Source organism: Thamnophis sirtalis, unplaced genomic scaffold (assembly GCF_051295495.1).
Source record: "Thamnophis sirtalis isolate CommonGarterSnake01/CBP01778 unplaced genomic scaffold, rThaSir2_p1.2 scaffold_9, whole genome shotgun sequence".
NCBI lineage: Eukaryota > Metazoa > Chordata > Lepidosauria > Squamata > Natricidae > Thamnophis > Thamnophis sirtalis.
In genome coordinates, this window is record NW_028261389.1 from 14,695,963 (window position 1) to 14,713,365 (window position 17,403).

A 17,403-nucleotide genomic window follows, 5' to 3' on the forward strand; every position below is an offset into this window, starting at 1 on the left:
ACATTAACAGCACCATGCAAGACTGAAAGTATTTCTTCCCTTTTACATGTAATCCTTGACTTACAACCACTTGTTCTGACCTAGGCTTCCCCCAAAAGCACGAAGCAGAGTCCTGGTCCTGACAAAACCCCTTTTATTAAATGAATGTGAATTCCTCTCATTCACATTCAGCAAGGCCTGGCAAACAGTCTTTCAAAGGAATATTTATGACCACAGAACTTATCTATCTTGGAAAGCTGCCATGTAAATATTTTCCAAATGGGGTGCTGTGCAAGGGAAGACTTGGCGCAGAGTCTCTGATATTCACGGACAGATCTTCACACTCCTGAAAAGAATCTTAACCACCAACCGAACAAATTGTTCCCTGCAAAAAGCCACTCCATTTTAACTCCTCTTTTATTTCCTATGGGAGGGGCCAATCACCTTCCACCTGTGACTTTGCTCCCAAGTCTACCCTAAGTTGTTCTTTTCTTCTGGCAGCTCTGCACATGCGCACACAGGGAACAGGCTCTAGCTGTTCCTCTGCCTCACTGCTGTCTAGCTTCGAAGGCACTTGATCACTGCCGTGGCCCCATCTCTGCTTGATGCAAAGCCCTTGTCCAAGCCTTCCCCAGCGTCCAGGACTGGCCCATGCTCCTCCCCAACCTCCTCACTGTCTGACTCTGCTGCTAGCTCCGCTGGCTGCTGGCGGGCCACAACACTTGTTTAGTGACTGTTCGAAGTTACAACAGCATTGACCATTCATACTTACGGCCATTGCAGCCTCTCTGTGGTCACATGATCAAAATCCAGTTGTTTGGCAGCTGGCATGTATTTATGACAATTGCACTATCCCGGGGTCATGTAATTGCCATTCATGACCCTCCCAGCTGGCTTCCAACAAGCAATGAGGGAAGCCAGATTCACTTAACTGAAGTGATTTGCTGAATAACTTTGGCAAAAAGGTCATAAAACGGGACAAAACTCACTGAACAATTGTCTTGCTTAGCAACAAAACTGTTTGGCTCGATTGTACTGGATGACTTGTACTCTCTGGAAAACTAGGGAGGGTCCCTAATTTCCAGTGCCAATTGTTTGCAGCTGATGCCATACTACAGGTAGTCCTTGATTTACACCGGTTTACACTGATTTACATTTAGTGACCGTTTGAAGTTAGAACTGCACTGAAAAAAGTGACTTATGATCGTTTTTCACACTTAGGACTGTTGCAACATCCCCATAGTCACATGATTTACATTTCGATGCTTGACAAACTGGTTCACATTTATGATGATTGCAGTGTCCCAAGGTCCTGTGCTCATCTTTTGTGACCTTTTGCGACCTCAATGGGGGTCGCAAAAGGTTCACTTAACAACCACATTTAACAACTGCAGTGATTCACTTAACAAACGTGGCAAGAAAAGTTGTAGAATGGTTAACACATTTCTCACTTAGCAATATAAATTCTGGGCTCAATTGTGGTCTTAATAGCAATAGCACTTAGACTTACATACCACTTTATAGCCCTCTCTAAATGGTTCACAGACTCAGCCTGTTGCCCCCAACAATCTGGGTCCTCATTTTATTGACCTCGGAAGGGTGGAAGGCTGAGTCAACCTTGAGCCGGTGATATTTGAACTGCCAAATAGCTGGCAGCCGGCAGTCAGCAGAAATAGCCTGCAGTACTGCACTCTAACCACTGTGCCACCATGGCTCATCATAAATCGAAGACTATCTGTATTAATAGAGTAGATCTGTTTGTTTTTTTAATGCTAGTTATTGATAGATTAATAATATCTAAGTACTGAATGCTGATCCAGAGTAATGCTCCTTTTCAGGTTGGTTGGGAAGATGGTGGAAAGTCTCTCTTTGAGCTGCAAAAAGTTTTATGGTTGCCAAAAATTAAAAAAATTACATTGCCTTATTTCTTTCATGCTGGTGAGACAGGTAAGCACAAATACATCACAATGCACCTTTGAAGTGCAGTAAATAACTAGAAAATGAATTCTGCAAACGTCTTTGTAATTATCTCTCAGGTGAATCTTTTGAACATATCAGAAGGTAATTCTAAGTAAATATACATAATATATGACAATGGTTCCCAACCTGTCGTCCATAGACCCTGTTGTGGCCCACCAGCGGAGCTAGCAGCAGATTCGAAGAGTGAGGAGGTTGGGGAGGAAAATGGGCCAGTCCTGGAGTCTGGGGAAGGCTCTGATGAGGCCAGAGTCATAAACCAGTTATCAGCTGCCTTCAGAGTCAGACATCAATGAGGCAGACGAACAGCTGGAGCCTGTTTCCAATGTGCGCATGCCCAGAGTTGCCAGATGAAGGGAACAGCTAAAGAAGAGGGGTCGACTTCGGAGTAAGGCCACAGATAGTCGATGAATGGCCTCTCCCAGAGGAAATAAAAGAGGAGAGAAAGGGGAGTGAAGTTTGCAGGAGATAATTAGTTTGCTTAATTGGTTCATGACTCTTTGAGACTCCTTGCCAAGTTATGCAGATATCAGCCTGTCAGCTCTCCAAGATGGATAAGGTGTGTAACTGTAAATCCTCCCTCGAAAGACTTTGCTGGATATGAATCAGCAGAATTCACAGTAAATTAATAAAAGGGGTTTTGTTGGGACAAGGAGTTTGCTTCATGCTCTTGGGAAGCCTCAGTCAGAACAGACCCCTGGGAGGCCAAGATGTTGTCACAAGAGGTCTGTGAAGGCTTGAAGAAATATTAAAATCTTGGGAGTCCAGGGCCACAAAAGATATTTAAAAGGAGGTGGTGAACTCATCAATGCTAAGAATCAGATTGCAGTTCTCAGAAATTCTTGCACCCTTTCCCCTCCAAAATACAGAAGGATATAAGAAAGCCAGGGTACAGAGAAGACAGGACAAGGGTGGGAATCCTAAAGATTTATCTTGGGAAAAATAAAAATGGAGATTGAGGAATATCCTGGATGTTAGGATTAAAAATTAGATCTGATGGCGGAAAACTATAGAGAGAACATGGAGTTAACCATGGTTGGCAATCTAATTTAGCAGATTATATATGTGCAATTAGCTCATTTGAGTCAGTTAAGACTTGACTTGAATTTATGCCTCTTTTTTTTTGCAACAGTCATTAAGCGGATGCTTAATGTTTGGCAAAGTGGAGCAAATGACTTCAGTTGAGTTTCATAAAGAGTCTTGCTACATGGCTAAAATAGGTATATGATACCAATTTGATTTAGTTTGAATCCTTGAGACTCTAAAAAACACACAGAAGATGCCACAAGGCTTTTCCACATTACGTTAGTATTTTTTCTTTCAGAATAAAATTTTGAGAGAGTTCTACCATGATAGCCATCCTTTTGTAAAGTTATATAATAACTCTTCTTTTTCTATTTTACTCAGATTGGGAAGGCACTTCGATAGACAACAATTTATTGGATGCTCTGCTAATGAACACCCACAGGATTGGTCACGGATTTGCTCTTACCAAGCGCTCAGAACTTAGGAGGGTGGTATTGAAGAGGGATATTGCTGTAGAAGTCTGCCCTATTTCTAATCAGGTATTGTTCAAGAAAAAGAGAGCTGAGCTTTGCTCTAGAACCTTCTGGGATAGAAAAGAAATGGGGAGATGACTTAATATATTATTTCCAATCCTTTTACAGATCTCATAGGTTTCCATAGAAAATGAAAAATACTAGGCCTTATTTGGGAATATTCCTGTCAGCCCAGAAAAAAAAGGAAGGATAAAAGATGGAGATTGAGGAACATTCTAGGTGTTAGAATAACTGTATTTTTCAGAGTATAAGACGCACCTTTTTCCTTCAAAAAAGAGGCTGAAAATCTAGGTGCACTTTATACACTGAATGCAGCATTTTTTGCCTCCCTAAACCCCACTCCCTTCACCAAATTGGCCATGCAGAGCCTTTAGGAGGCTTCCAGAGTGCTCCTGGGGCTGGGGAGGGCTGAAATGAGCAAACAACGGGCCATTTTTTGCTCAACTTTGCCCCCCTCCAGCCACCAGGAGCATTCTATAAGCCTCCTAAAGGCTATGATTGCCCTTTTTTTAAAATGAAAAACAGACCATTTATGCTTGTTTGTGGGGGTGCACCCCCCAGGAGCACTTTACAAGCCTCCTAAAGGCTATTCGGACCCTTTTTTTGAAGAAGAAAAAAAGGGCCGTTTTCACGAAAAATGGGCCATTTTTGGAAAGTCTGCAGAATGCAAAAAAAAAAAAAAATTGCCTCTACAAAATCTTGGTGCGTTTTATACTCTAGTGCATCTTATAATCTGAAAAAATACGGTAAGTTAGGTGGGATGACGAAAAAACTATAGGGAACATATGGAGTTAGCCCTGGTTGGCAACCTTACTTAGCAGACAATCCATGTGCAAATAGCTCGATTCAGGCAGTTCTTGACTTAGGACAGTGATGGCCAACCTTTTTGTCGTGTGCCTGCACCCATAATGCAATGTGCATGCGACACTCCCTGTGTGCACCTCGCACCCCCCTGCACATGCACACATGAGCCTCCGTGCTCCCTTCCCCATGCATGCATGTGCAACCCATGCCCCATTTTGGTCCTAGTAGGCGGCTTCCCTGCAGCCTCCTAGGAGACAAAACGGGGTGTGGAGTGCACGTGACTCCCCCCCCACGCATGCACACACGATCCCGCCCCTGCGCATGCACATATGTCTCCTGCATGCACCCTGTGCATGCGCGGCAGAGACCCAAAAGTCTGCTGACCAGTGGGAGGCACGCGCGCCGCACAGGCACGGCGGAGGTGAACTGGGGCGACGGCTCGCATGCCCGCAGAGAAGGCACTGTGTACCCAAGACTTAGGATCTTAATGGAGTCTGGAATCTTCATTGTAAATCATGATGGTTATAAGTCAAGGCCCTTGTATGGCCTGACCCAAATTTGTGACTTTTTTTGTGGCAGTCATTAAGCCAGATTAAAAGACTATAAAGGATAAAAGGCCAGAAACCAGCAAACATGTTGTAAATAGTGGTCACATCACTACAGGAACACTAAAGACAAGCTGGCTGCCGAGCACCTGAAGTGCCAAGTCATGTGACCACAGAGGTTTTGTGCAGCCACCAGAACTGGGTTGTAAGTAACATTTGGAAGGATCCAAATGTTATAACTTCAAACAGTTGCTAAGTGAGCACACCAAGAAGGGTATTAACATGATTGTAGGCTAAAAGGAGCAGTTTACTTTAATAAGGAAATTGTATGCTTAGGTGGCAACATCTACATGGTGGAATACAGAAATGGGAAGGAAAGTCTTCCTGTAACAAGGAGGGTAAAGATTAGAGTATCAGTTTTTCAATCATGAAAGAGCAGATTAGAGTTAGAAACAAAATACCACTTTTTCCATGTTGTCTTTGTTCACAGTTCCCCTAGCACTCAGTGGGATAAAAGATGCAAAGAGCGGAAGTCGCCGAGGGCAGCTGGATCTGCTTAACAATCTCATGATTCATTTAACAACGGCAGTGATTTGCCAAACCACTATGGCAAAAAAGGTCATAAAATTAGACGTAACTCACTTAACAATTGCCCTGCTGAACAACAGAAATTCTGGTCCCAATTGTCATAAGTCAAGGACTACCTATAGAGCAGCGGTCACCAACTGGTGGTCCGTGGACCACTGGTGGTCTGTGGGAGAATTTTATGGTCCGCAGAAAAATTATTTTGTATTTTTTATATTGCATTAAATCAGGGGTCATCAAACTACAGCCCCTAGGCCGGATACATGCAACGAACACTTCTGTTGCTGCAGAGAATCTCCCCCTTCTGGGTCTTTTTGTGCAGGTCGCAGGGGGGCAGAAATTCCGACTTGGGGTCTGCTTCAGCCTCCTGATGTGGGGCTTTGGGCACAGACTGGAGGAAAGCATCGCTGGTGGCGAAGAGCCGGAGGGCCTCGTTCCAGTGGGACTTTATCATGGCCTGGAACTGGCTGACCATCTCAGCCCACTGAGCCTCCAGGTGCTGGAACCTGGCCTTGCACTCCCGCAGGCCTTCCCTCTGCTTGGAAAGCCTATGCTGGTAGTCCTCAGTGAGGTGCTTCTACTGAACCTCCTTCTCAATCAGATCCAATTTGAACTGTGCTGTTTTGCCAATTCTTCCTTATGGTGGCTGCTTAGCTCCAGCAACTGCTTCCTGTTGGGGCCCTAAGGAGCCCAGGTAGCAAAGATGGATTTCTGCCGGTTTGCCCCAGATTGGGCAAACCGGTAGTGACAGTGGAGGGCGGCTCTGCCCATCTGCCCGGATGTGTCATGTGCGCATGAGTGAACCGGTAGTAAAATAAATTGAAACCCACCACTGCTGGGCGGACAGGCAAGGAGTGGCTGGGAGAGGAGGAATGAGGAGAGGCTGGTGAGGCGTCCCTTGACATGAGTGACATCAATTTGGCCACAGCCACCCAGTCACATGACCACCTAGCCATGCCCACCCAGCCATTCATTGGCCAGATCATCTTAGTGGTCCGCGGGATTTAAAATTATGAATTTATTGGTCCTTGAGGTCCGAAAGGTTGGTGACCCCTGCTATAGAGGAAAAGACAATTGAGAAGAAGAGAAAAAAAGAAGAATCTGAGAAAATAAAAAAGTCCAGAAAGTGTAAAATATCTATCCAAGATATGTTGATTCACTTACAGTTGATTCTTGAATACTGGTTAAATTTCTGGAGTGATGTTTACTGCTCTCTTACTACTGGTTGAATAACCTCAACCATTTACAAAAGTAAGTATTTTTGTTGCTGACCATATCCAAATAGCAGCTCTTTTGTGCAGAGACAAGTCCTCCTTGTGACAGTGATTTTGTGTAGATCTAGATAAGTTCTCAGAATTCTGAATGTTCCCTTGCACCAATGGCCTCACAATCAAATGCAGGCTTCAATGAATTAACGCTTGGCTCATGTGTTCTTCTTCTTCAAGGTCCTGAAGCTAGTATCAGATCTGAGAAACCATCCTGCTGCTTTTCTGTTGTCAGAGGGCTATCCAATAGTGGTTTCCTCGGATGATCCGGCCATCTTTGGATCAAAGGGATTATCCCACGACTTCTACGAGATGTTTATGGGCGTAGGAGGCATGAGTGCCAACCTGAGAACTATTAAGCAACTGGTGCTAAACTCTTTCAAGTAAGTTCATATCTTTTGTATGCTGACATTTATGGATAAAAAAACCATCATCTATGTACAAGCATATATCCAAACAGGCAGGGGTGGGCTTCAAAAATTGCAGCAACGGGTTCGCTGCCCCATTGCTGGGTGGGCGTGGCCTAGTCGGTCTCCTGTACCACAGCAGGGATTGGAGGGGTGTTTTTCCGCTCTCCCCAGGCTCCGGAGGTTTTCCTCAAGCCTCAGGGAGGGCGAAAACTGCTTCCCCTGGGCTCCAGAGGCCCTCTGTAGGCCGGAAACAGACCTGTTTCTGGACTTCCAGAACCTCCAGTAGCCCTGTTTCCCCACCCACCCACCCCTGAACCTCTGCATGGGCCCTGCATAATGAACGGGCCGTGTGGAAACTCCTGGAAGGGGGTGGGTGGGGGTGGCCAGCCAGGGATGGCATTTTGGGATTCGCCAAACTGGGCAGAATCCTAGCTATAGCAATAGCAATAGCAGTTAGACTTATATACCGCTTCATAGGGCTTTCAGCCCTCTCTAAGAGATTTACAGAATCAGCATATCGCCCTCACAGTCTGGGTCCTCATTTTACCCACCTCGGAAGGATGGAAGGTTGAGTCAACCCTGAGCCGGTGAGATTTGAACAGCCGAACTGCAGATAACAGTCAGCTGAAATGGCTGCAGTAAAGCATTCTAACCACTGCGCCACCTTGGCTTGAGGATCGTCTAAATCCATGCGAACCCCCAACAACGCACCTCTGCAAACCGGGCAATCAATAGGGAAAACATTTAGAGCCAGTTAGACTGTTCACATGTATCACCATCCTAGTTTATATCAGCATTGAATTTAGAGTCAACAAAATTTGGATAGGAAACCCAAATATGAAACTACACCTATCCTGCTACAATAGGGTTTTTTTGCATAAAAAATGAAAATACACAGTTTGCTGGCCTAAAAACATTTCGGTCTGGGATGGCAAATCTATGGCACACATGCCACAGGTGAACGTGGAGCCATTTGTCAGGGCACCCCCCCCCCCTCCTGGGAGGCCCTCCGGAGGCTTCAGGAGCTTCCCTGAAGCCTCCAGAGCACAAAAAACTGGTCCTACGGGCAAACCCAAAGTTTGGGAACAGACTTCCAATTTGCTCGTAGGGCTGGTTTAAGCCCTCTGGAGCCTTCAGGGAAGCCTCCTGAAGCTCCCTGAAGGCTCTGGAGGACTAAAAACGGCCTTACGAGCAAACTGGAAGTGACTTCTGTTTTGCTCATAGGGCCTTTTTTCATCCTCCAGAGCCTTCAGGGAAGCCTCCAGAAGGTCCCTGAAGGCTCCAAAGGACAAAAAACGGCCCTACGAGCAAACTGAAAGTCTGTTCCCGAACTTTCGGTTTGCTTGTAGGGCTGTTTTTTTGCGCTCCAGAGCCTTCAGGGAAGCTCCTGAAGCCTCCGTAGGCCCTCCCGGGGGGGGGGGGAAGGCTATTTTCACCTTCCCCAAGCTCCTATAAAGCCTCTGGAGCCTGGGGAGGGCAAAAAAGCATGAAAAAATGGGGGTGGGGTTGTCCCTGTCATGCACGCATACTTGCTGGGCGGGGGACACACATTGCATTATGGGTGTGGCATGCCCGCTCACGACTCCCCTGCACTCCCCCTGCTTATGGCACGCGGGCCTAAAAAGGTTCGCCATCGCTGATTTAGGTACTTTGGGATGGAACTAGGTGGTGTCTTCTTCACAACCTCACACACTATAAAGAAACTCTACAAGCACTACAAATTATTCCCCCTTTTTTTGTTTATTGTGCCCATCATCTTCTTCCTAGAGTGCCAGTCCTACTAAAAGTCCTACTGAATTCATAAGATTTATTTTTTATTACATCTTTCAAAGCCTAATGGAGCACATCTTCCCCTTCTCTGTCTCTCTCTTTTACGGTACCATCTCTGCTTCTGCTCCTCTCTCTCTGAACCTCTGGAGCCAATACTTAAGTAAAGATTTAGAATGAATGGGACATTGCTCTCTGTTCCTCCTAGATTCTATTTAACTAAAGTTTGTGTGAAACCTCAAATGCCAACCTTTTGTCTTGAAGGCAAGGGCTTTTTAAAACCTTTTTGGGCCTCTATCTGGCACTCATCTGTTCAGCAAAAAAATAGAATGGATGGACTCAGCAAAGGCATCTAAAGGATCTTGGATCAATTCCTGAAACCTGCTGGACATTAGCCTCAAGCCCAGCATCAGAACAAATGTATGGGTCCCAGAATAATGTTGCAGGATCCAATCTGGGTTGGTCACCGGGACCAGAGGTTTAGTCTTTCAAGCTTTTGGACTTGTGCTGGAGCCCATCCTCATGGAACGTCTCTCTAGCAGATCCTAGATACTCCATTAGAGAGAAGTTCCATGAGAATGGGCTCCAGCATAAGTCCAAAACCCTTTGGTCCTGGCGACCAACCCAGATTGGATTCTGCACAGAGGTGGGTTGCTACTGTTTCGGGTGAACAGGTAGTGGAAATTATAACTGGGTCACTGAACCGGTAGGGACGGCAGGTTCGCCACACCCCCGAATCGGTTCCCTGGTCACCGCTGCATGTTTTTTTTTTACATTTTTAATGTTCTGCACATGCGCAGACCTATTTACAAGCAACTGCAAACATGTGCTGAGAGCAAGTCAGGCAAGTCGCGCAAGCACAAAACCAGCAGTGACGCCAGCAGAAACTCACCCCTGATCCTGCACCAGCATCAGAAATCTGATCCAGTGTTATAGACAGTAGTATCACAATGACTCAAGCTTTTCCTTCTCTTACTCTGAGCTTATGTTTTTATGTTATGTTGATTTTATTTATATGCTGCCCTTTTCCCCCGAAGGGGACTCAGGGCTGCTCACAACTCAACCAGGGAAGGAGGGATACAAACAGAAAATTAAAACGACACAGAAACAATACATAATTTAAAATACATAACAGTCATACCAATTCGAGACGGGGGCAATAGTTCTTAGCCCTAGGCCTGTCTGAACAGCCAGGTTTTAAGGGCTTTGCGGAAGGCCTGGAGGGTGGTGAGGGTTCGAATCTCCACAGGGAGTTCGTTCCAGAGGGTCGGAGCAGCCACAGAGAAGGCTTGAGGCTGGGGCCATACCAGCTACTATATTAAGAACTTTTGCTGAATTATAATCCACACTCTTTATGGCTAATGGATTCTAGCAGATTTGAGGGGAGAAATCTACTTTAAGTGGTACAGTTTATCAGAGTTTGTTGCAGAAAAATCAAATCCAGAAAGCACACAAAGATAACTGATTCAGCTGGATTAATTAACTTTATACACATAACAACAGATGAATAAATGTACAATACCAATAGTAGATTCTTTCAACGTGATAGAAATTACAAGCAGAACCCAAGCAGGAGAGAACAGTTAGTTTCATTTCAGAGTTCAGAGCAGATAGAGTAGTTTCAGTTTCAATTCTCAGCACAGACTCAGATCTGTTTAAACTCCCATTGGCTGACTTAGTTGCTATGCCTATTCATTGGCTGACCTTGTTACCATGTCTTTCCCAATCATGAATATTCTAACACAGTTAAGGATGTCTTCAGTTTCCCTCATTCAGATGAGTGGGCAGAAAAAAGATGTTCCTGGCGTCACCATTAAGTGCAAATGAGAATTGGCTTTAATGTGTTTAATTGGAAAGCACGCCGTATTCTGTTTATTCGGTATCTTCTATTTGAATACAAATGTATTAGGTTTTAAGATTATGATTTTCGGGGGGGGAAGGAGCGAGAGGGAGGAGGGCTGCCTACATTTGTTTCTTCAAAAGTATCTTGCTATCAATGAATCTTTTCCCTTTGTAGATACAGTAGTATGAAACCTAATGAGAAGAAAAAGGCCCTGGGAGTTTGGGAAAAAAAGTGGAACGACTTCATAGAAAGTTTTCTTCACTCAATGTGACTATTGTGTCAGAGTAGAGGTTCTATACAAAATATTGCTTCTCCCAGGTAATTTGATCAGATCATTGCTCATTTAACAATCCAGCAAAAATAATTGAAATCAGAATATACTGCATAAAGGTGGCATTTATTGTACTGAGATTGAATAGAAGTATTCCTTTCCCCACTAAAAGATAGAAAGTTCTCTAACTTTTAGTTGTATTGGAAATTGTTGTTGTATAATGGTTGTTGGGTAAACAGGAGGCAGGTGTATTAAGTACAGGTAGTCCTCACATAACCATTCCTTTATTGGCCATTCAAAGTTACAATAGCACTGAAAATTGTGCTTACAACCAGTCCTCACACAACCAACAGAACATCTCCACAGTCACATTTTCATGAGCTGTACGCCATAATCATCACAATTATAACAAATCTTGCTTTGCAAGTCTTATCTCATATATTAGTTTCACCTTTTAAGTTGCATTACTGAAATAAATGAACTTTTGCATGATATTCTAATTTTTCGAGTTTCACCTGTATTAGCTCTATGTTGCTCAGAATGTTTTACGGTGGGAAGCGCCCATATGCCCAGTAAAATAAATAAAAGAATGAAGGTATGATCAATCACCTATAGATATTTAACACAGATTATACTTGGCTGTAATTGTAATCATTGTTCCTTACTACTTTTGTTTATCAAACATGTATCATATCAGAAGAGAAGCAATTACCTGCATTTTGGGGCTAGAAAAATATGGAAATACAATTAAATGCTTACACGTATGCTTCATTTTAAAAAGCCAATGTTTAAAAAATATGCAGCCTAGCTTTACAGCATAGAAAAAAAAACCTTGTTGATTTTCAGACAATCTGTGATGTTTGCAATTTAGTTCAGATATATCTGAACACATTATCCCAATAATTATACAGGTGTAATATCATTTATTGAATTTATCTATTTCACTGTATATGAGTATGAGTAGTATGAGTAGTTTATTTATATGTAACCCAGATGGTTTACAAAGTTTAATAGAGTGCAGTATAGTAATATTACACATACTACTGTCTAACAGTATTTATATTGGGACATAATACCATCAAGATAAAGAAAAACCTGGGTATATTGACTATTCAAGTCAATATTAGAAACGTAGAGTTGAATATGAACTATATGTTTTTTTTTCCTTTAGCAGCAATACAATTTTCTTCAAAATATTTTCTGAATATATTGATTACCAAATTCAGTATTTATATATATGTTTAATGACTATGAGAAGACTTGATCTATAATTAATATCCTCTTCAATTCATCATTTGAATTCTGTTTAACTAATCAGATTTGATTTCACTATAAGTACATAAATAAAGCACTTTTTTTTCTGGAGGAAAAATATTGGTAAAATAGTAATAGCAGAATGTTTGAGGCATTCATTTTTGTATGTATCGGAGATCAATGCTATTCATTTATTGTCTGTTTATACTTTATACTATATATTTAACTATATAAAAATAAAAAAAAATCTTCCTTTGTTAAAGTGCTGATAATCAATTATGAATACATTAATCATGCAATGGAGCATACATGAATCTTACTCTAATAAATATTTCTATCATATACTGTGCTGAAATTAATTTTCTCCATGCAAGCAATAAAATTGGATTTTCAGAACAACTGAATCGTAAACTAATACTGTTTTCTGAATTTGTGTAAGATAAATTTATGCAAAAACTAGGAATTTACAATTTAGGTTAATTAATATGCTTTGCAAATCCAGCTTTTATATCTCGGAACAAAACAGAGGATTTTTTTCCCATTATAAAGATGTTAAGCCATGATTTGTACAATGATAGTTTATTAAATAGATCACCCTTGATTAGATTAATAGAACATGCCAAACAATATCCTTTCACCTATTCTAATGCTTAGATTTTGCCAAGAACAGCCAAAAACCATGATAGCATAGATACAGTAAAATCCCTCCAATGTTTTCTAAGACCATGATTTTAGTACTAATTCAAAGGATGTAATTACAAGTTTTTGCTTCTTTAATTTATTATTACAAAATTACACCTGTGAATAATACTTTTGTTGGAAGAAATATCCACCTGGTTCAGTTCCAAGCTGGGAGAAAGACACTGGAAACACGGAGGCTGATTAAAAAGATGGTTTATTGATGAAGCAGAACCACAGTTTATGTTTCTGGGCAGCTGACAAAATGGAGTTGAGAGTGGGGGGTGGGGTTTATACCGGCTTTTGGGCTTTGCACTTGAGCTTCCTGTTCCTGTGCAAGAACATATATTCTATTGGCTGTTGTCAGATTCCTATGGGGTCATGTAGGGCTCATAGCTCTATAGGCAAAAGAGGAAATGCATATCCTAGGTATTTGTCTGAGTTCCCAAGTTTGGTTGAAGTTTCACCTGCTCTGGAGATGGCACAATGAAGGGTGTTATGTTCTGAAAGGGAGTTGGGCAATTCCTATTGCGTCTTAATGGCTTTCGTCCTGTTTTGGATCTTCAGTGAGGGCTAATTCTACCATACTGCCTTTGTTCAGACTTTGCTGCAGGGAGTTTCAAAACGTCCTGTCTTGAATGGTTACCAAATCTGTATTTCTAAAAGCTGCCTCCTCAGTTTCTGCTTGGGGTCAGGGAGATTGGGGCTGTTTCTGAATAGGCTGTCCCAATCTTTCTTAATGGCCACAAAATATCTGCTGGGGCTATTAAGAAAGACTGAGTCTGCTTCTTGCCTCAAAAAACATGTTTCTCTATTTCTTATTTAGGGAAATATAATATTCTGCCTTTTTAAATATTCCTCAAAATGCTTCATTCCTCTAGGAGGGGTAGGCACTGATTTTCTACACTTCAATCTGAAAATTTAATGTGTCAGGATCAAAATACATTTTTGATGAGATTTCCCTGAAAACAGCAATCCAGTAGGCATCATCAGGGCCGGATTTTCCTATAGGCTAACTAGGCTTCAGCCTAGGGCCTCAAGATCAAGAGGGGCCTACATTCAAATTGTTAGCAAAATTAAAATTACATTATTCTAAAAACAGTGAACACTAAAACACTGAACCGAAAATAAAGAGAAATTCTTATCTAATATGATACGCTCAAATGCAATGAAAGAGGCGGGCTTTATCCAAGAACGACAACTTTGTCCGCTAATGGTTAATTCCGCGATAGCCAATATGTAAATCTTCGGGGGTTGAGCGAGGGGGACGTTTCAGAAAACCAACGAGAAGCCTTGGAGTTGAGGAATGGCGTGGTCTGGGACCAATGAGAAACCAGAGTTTGAATAGGGTGAATGGAGGAGTCAGGTTAGCCGTCGTTGTTGTGTGAGGTGAAGAAAGGCTGTCGGGAGCGATACCTCGGGAGGAGGTCGTGAGGGGCTGACGAAGTAAAGCCTTCCCACCTGCCATGTCGTTGCACGGGAAGCGCAAGGAGATCTACAAGTACGAGGCGCCATGGACCGTCTACACCATGAATTGGAGCGTCAGGCCCGACAAGTGCTTTCGACTTGCCCTCGGCAGCTTCGTAGAAGAGTACAATAACAAGGTGAGTCGACCTGTGCCACATTTTTTATAAAGGTTAGTACCAATCACAACATGTTTAATTTAACATATTGATATATATCATAGTAATGATGAATTTTATTGTCTCTCATGTAATTTACAAACTTAAAAATGGGAGGTGAAAGGGCCCCATAAGTGGAATAGCCTAGGGCCTCTTTTCATCTAAATATGCCGCATCATAGAGATAACTGTGATGTGCAGTGATTATTACACAAAGAATCCCCTTTTCAAAACATTGTTCATTACAACCAATCACAGTCCAGTATGCAAATAAGCTAGATAGATCAGAAAAAAAGAACAACTATTTCATGTCTCAAGGTAGCATGGAAGGGAAAACTGAATTAGATCAAAAGGTAAGTTGGAATCATAGTTTCACTATAAGTAAGGGAAGGAGTGGGTATTGTAGGCGAAAAATGGCTAAAAATTAGAACGAGTCAATTAGATAAACCATAGTAAGATACTTTTCAAATACTTTTTAAAATCTGATCAGCATTTAGTCCCAACCTCCTTGCTGTGCTATACTCCCAATTTCCTTCAACTGTAATTGATGAAAATTGCAGATGCAATAATTTCATATTTTGATTGATTTTACAAAGGTCTTACATTATGGTCTAATAATTCATAATCAATATATGCTCATCTTCCTTTTGGGACAAGAAATATTGTTACTGCCAGGTTTTTCAAAACTATCTTAGATAAGGAAAAATAATTCCGTTACTAAAACCACTGTCTGATCTAATCTGCCAAACTAAACCTCCAACCTGCTAGCAGAATGTAAACTTCCTGATTGGATCAATTATATTTATGAGGATCCTCTAGTTTGCTATTGTGGATATGGAGGTCTTCTGCTGATTCATACCACAGTTGGTAAATATGAGATCCCAGAACAGTTTGCCATTCCTGAAACGGCAAAGCTTCTTCAAAAATTGCCTTCAAGTTATAGTCTTCAAATTGAGAGAACATTAGTTGTACAGGTAAACCTCAACTTATGACCATTCCGTTTAGCGACTGTTCGAGGTTACAGTGATGCTGAATAAAGGGACTCACAACCAGTCCCCAAAGTTATAGGCATTGCAGTGCCCTCATGAACAAAATTTGGGCCCTTGGCAGCCCACCCTCACAACAGTGACGTGAGGACAACAGTGAGGCACTTCAACTCCTCCTACCCACTTATTTTCCCTGCTCTTTTGCCCCCTTGTACTCCATGGCTCCTGTCAACCTAGCTGACCTTCACCGTCTTCTTGCTTCATTGCAGACTGAACATCCTGGCCCTGCCTTTTAGAGGCCATTGCTGGCTGCTTGAGTCTTTTTTCCTCAGGGGCCCAATGGTTTTCTTGTGAGCCCTGAGGAAACGGCCTCATATGGCCAGCAATTGTCTCACCAACCGACAAGGTGGGGAAGTCTTACCAGCAGTGGGAGCAAGGACATAGCAAAGATCAGTTGGGGTGGTAGCGTGTAAAGCAGTAGGGATCTCAAAAGTTAGGGGCGGTGGGGTGATTGGAGCCTCCTTTAATGTCAAGTTCACATGGCACTCCTGGGGGTTCATTACAGTGGTGGGATTCAAAAATGTTTACTACCAATTCTGTGGGCGTGGCTTGGTGGGCATGACAGGGGAAGGGTACTGTAAAATCTCCATTCCCTCCCCACTTCAGGGAAAGGATACTGTAAAATCTCCATTCCCTCCACTCTCCAGGGGAAGGTTACTGCAAAATCCCCATTCCCTCCCAATCAGCTGGGACTCGGGAGGCACAGAATAGATGTGGGCGGGGCCAGCCAGAGATGGTATTTACTGGTTCTCCGAACTACTCAAAAGTTCCGCTATCGGTTCTCCAGAATACCACTGATCTTTGCTATGTCCTTACTCCCACTGCTGCAGGGAAAATAAGGGTTAGGTTAAGGGTTAGGTTTAGGGTTAGGTTTAGGGTTAGGTTTAGGGTTTACAGCGTGCTTCTGTCTCCGCACTGTTGTTACCCTGTTGATGACGTCAGTGACGCGGTTTAGTCGGGCGCGGTTTTGTCATTCGCCCTTTTGTCGGTGAACTGGTTCTCTGAACTACTCAACATTTCTGCTACCGGTTCTACAGAACTGGTCAGAACCTGCTGAATACCACCTCTGGTCATAATCACTAAGAGTGGCCACCAATCTGAAAAATAAAATGTGAATCCCACTTTGCATCTATGTTCTTATAGAAAGCCACAAAACAAATAGCCACTCCTCCATTGTGTTTTTATTAAGGGAATCTACTCTGCAGGTGTAAAAATAACAAGTGATTGTTTGAAATTACCATGCGACCCAGAGAAATAGCGCGTCCTTTAGATTTTGGTAGCAATATTTTGTGTTCTCGTCTAGTCTTGTCTCCTCAAGATGCTTTAGTTTTGTGCTTTATGGCTCTTTGTGCCTCTTCAAGATGCTTTATCCCTAATTTTAGAGCCCAGCAGGGTGAATGGATATATTGTCAAAAGGGGCCTGTGGCGTTTTGCCAACCATATTGTGTTAACTCACTCTACCGCGAGAGTAGAGATCGCTTGACTGCATATCTTCTTGACTATGTTTTCAAAATTGATACCTTGCCTCACAGGGGCAGCTTATTTTGATAATAAATAAATGCAGTCTCCTTTCCCCAGGATTATAAGTAGGCTGTTCTGGGGACTGATTTCAGGGTGAATATGATTTGTGTGAGCTCCTTCAAATGAAATCCTTCTGTAGAGAATGATGTCTTTTTGCTGAATGGCTCTGACCTCCATTACTAAGGAAATTGAACTCTATACCAGACATGTGAAGAAATGGGAATGAAATTGGTCTGACCCCGAAAGTACAAAAGGGGTTATTCCCTGGAACATCAAAG

At 42.6% G+C, this 17,403-nt stretch overlaps 1 protein-coding gene across 1 annotated transcript in view; it reads left to right on the forward strand.

The window, feature by feature from the left end:
• The window catches only part of ADA2 (adenosine deaminase 2), a 31,514-nt gene extending 20,002 nt beyond the window's left edge, over window positions 1–11,512 (forward strand). The window contains exons 6-9 of the mRNA XM_087722465.1: window positions 1,818–1,926; window positions 3,364–3,521; window positions 6,895–7,097; window positions 10,909–11,512. Coding sequence (XP_087578591.1) covers window positions 1,818–1,926; window positions 3,364–3,521; window positions 6,895–7,097; window positions 10,909–11,005 — 567 coding nt within the window. The 3' untranslated portion in view covers window positions 11,006–11,512. The remainder of the gene's footprint in view (window positions 1–1,817; window positions 1,927–3,363; window positions 3,522–6,894; window positions 7,098–10,908) is intronic.
• The last annotated feature ends 5,891 nt before the right edge of the window (window positions 11,513–17,403 follow it).